The sequence below is a fragment of the Triticum dicoccoides genome, chromosome 1B (genome assembly GCF_002162155.2).
Source record: "Triticum dicoccoides isolate Atlit2015 ecotype Zavitan chromosome 1B, WEW_v2.0, whole genome shotgun sequence".
NCBI classification, from domain to species: domain Eukaryota; kingdom Viridiplantae; phylum Streptophyta; class Magnoliopsida; order Poales; family Poaceae; genus Triticum; species Triticum dicoccoides.
Genome location: NC_041381.1, coordinates 534493621 through 534495822, shown reverse-complemented (window position 1 = coordinate 534495822; position 2202 = coordinate 534493621). Strand labels below are relative to the sequence as shown.

Here is a 2202-nt window from a genome sequence, read left to right as displayed (position 1 = left end):
AAAACCGTTCGTAGGTCTAGTATTATCGTTAGATTTGGCCCATAATCACACTGATGTCAAATTTGTCATTTTTGTATCTCAGAAAATATTATAATTTTTTATACGAAATTTTATGGCATCATACATTGATGTTGCGTTAACATGCTAGATTTTTTTTTTCAGATTTTAAAAAATATTTTATGACATCCAGTACACCAGATGCATTCCGTGTCCATTTCATTTGGTGTAACAAGAGCATATTCTTATTCATCACCAATTGCTTGACTCCCTTCCTTCTTAATGATGAAAATGACAGGCAATGTGTTGCTTGTTCTTGATAAAAACTTTCGATCTCGCCCATTAGGAAGCCGCATGAGTTTGTTTATATGTAGTATTGAGTACCGTGGTTTACAAGAAGATGAGGCCAATCGCTAGGATACAGCTGTAGAAGTAAAATAGGGAGGTTTAAACTGGAACAGATAGACATAGAGTCCATAGTGATTATTACCCCCAAGTACATGAGATCCTAACTAGGAGTATTTCCCCTCCAATCCTCCCTTCATCAATCCAAGAACACGCAGACGCCAACGACATGAGCTGGTCCGACCTGCCAGCCGAGCTCGTAGCCGGGATCGCCGACAGGATCACGGAGCACGTGGACCTCGCGCGCTTCCGCTCGGTTTGCCCATCTTGGCGCTCGGCCTCGGCGGAGCACGCCGCACGCCGCCGCACCCCCCTGGTCCTCCTGCCCTCCCAGAGCTACTCCCGCGTCGACCGCCGTCTCTGGTCACCCGCCAACGACAGCATCACGGAGACCCCCATGCCCGCCGCGTGCGGTCGCTCCTTCCTTTTCGCCTCGCCTCGTGGCTGGACCCTCGGCGTGGCCAACGACCTCTCGGCCACGCTGCTGCAACCATTCACCGGCGCGTCGGAGAGCCTGCCCGCACTGCCGCCATCCTTCCACGGCGAATATGAGAAGATCCTCCGTGACATGGTATGGGATCGGTCCCCTGGCGCCGTCATGATCTCGCCGGGCAAAGGCGCGTTCTTCTGCAAGCTGCCGGGCGACGGCGGGTCATGGAGCGCCGCCGGATCCTCGCAAACGGCTGCCGTCAGCAGCATCACCTACGATGACGGTACGTTTTACCTTCTGGACGGGCGAGCCCGCAGGGTCACGGCCGTGGACGCCGCAACTTTCGCCGTGACCGCCGTAGTCGAGCCACCAGATCTGGTGTCGCCCAGACATGCTTGGTGCACACCCGAGTCCACGCTCGTCGTGTCCTCCGGCGAGCTGCTCCTCATCGTCAGGACAGCCGGAGCACCATACGGCTCGGGGGGCCTCTTCAAGGTCTTCCGCGCGGACAGCCGGAGCCTGGCGGCCGGATGGTCGGAGGTCGCCGGCGGCGGCATCGGCAACCGCACCCTGTTCGTGGACCATCTGCGCGGCTTCTGCGTGGAGGTCAGCGGGCTCAACGGGGTGCGGAGGAACTGCGTGTACGTGGCCAGCTCGCACGAGATGGTGAACGACGACTACGGGCTGGACGTTTATGGGAGGTACACCGTCTCGGTGCTCGACCTCGACGACCTTTCCACCCAGGATCTCTCATACGGGAACCTGTTGAAGTGCATGTGTGGCAGATTCTGGCAGTGGCCTTCTTGGATCATGCCAAGTCCGCGCTGATCCAAACAAAACTCTGTGCTTTGTCGCAGGAAATAAGAGTTGTTAATTTTCGACCAGGTATCCAGTCAGCACGGATGGTACGATGCTCAGATATTATTTGCAATATCTGTCAGACGTGTTTCGGGTTACAAGTGAGATGTGGTTTAATTTGCAAATTTTGGATTATGAAATCATTCACTCTGTTGCTACGAATAAAATGTCCATTGTTCATGGCCCGGCCCGGCACAGCATTCCTGGACGTGCCATCCCGGCACACCACTACGATATGCAAAGGTGACATTGCGTTCATCAGCAATTCCCATTCATAAGAGCAACTCTAGCAGACCCCACATCCCGCCCCCGCCCGCAAAATAACCGCCAAAGTGCGTGTCGGGGCGGGAAAACCTGCCCGATCAGACCCCGCATCCCACCCCCCGCCCGCAAAATAAGCGTCAAAGTGCGGGTCGGGGCGGGAAAATCTGCCCGATCAGACCTCGCATCCCGCCGCGGCCCGCAAATATTTTTGCGGGTGCGGCAAAACTTCTCCCCCAACCTCTAGTTTC

At 55.1% G+C, this 2202-nt stretch overlaps 1 protein-coding gene across 1 annotated transcript; it reads left to right on the top strand.

Moving 5' to 3' along the window:
* Positions 1-444: 444 nt before the first annotated feature.
* Positions 445-1704, top strand: LOC119307922 (putative F-box protein At3g25750). The gene has a single exon (XM_037584018.1). The coding sequence runs from the start codon at positions 572-574 to the stop codon at positions 1658-1660; it is 1089 nt and encodes a 362-aa protein (XP_037439915.1). The 5' UTR covers positions 445-571; the 3' UTR covers positions 1661-1704.
* The last annotated feature ends 498 nt before the right edge of the window (positions 1705-2202 follow it).

Coding starts and splice junctions, on each gene's coding strand:
- LOC119307922 (XM_037584018.1), top strand. CDS start 572: ATGAGCTGGTCCGACCTGCCAGCCGAGCTCGTAGCCGGGATCGCCGAC.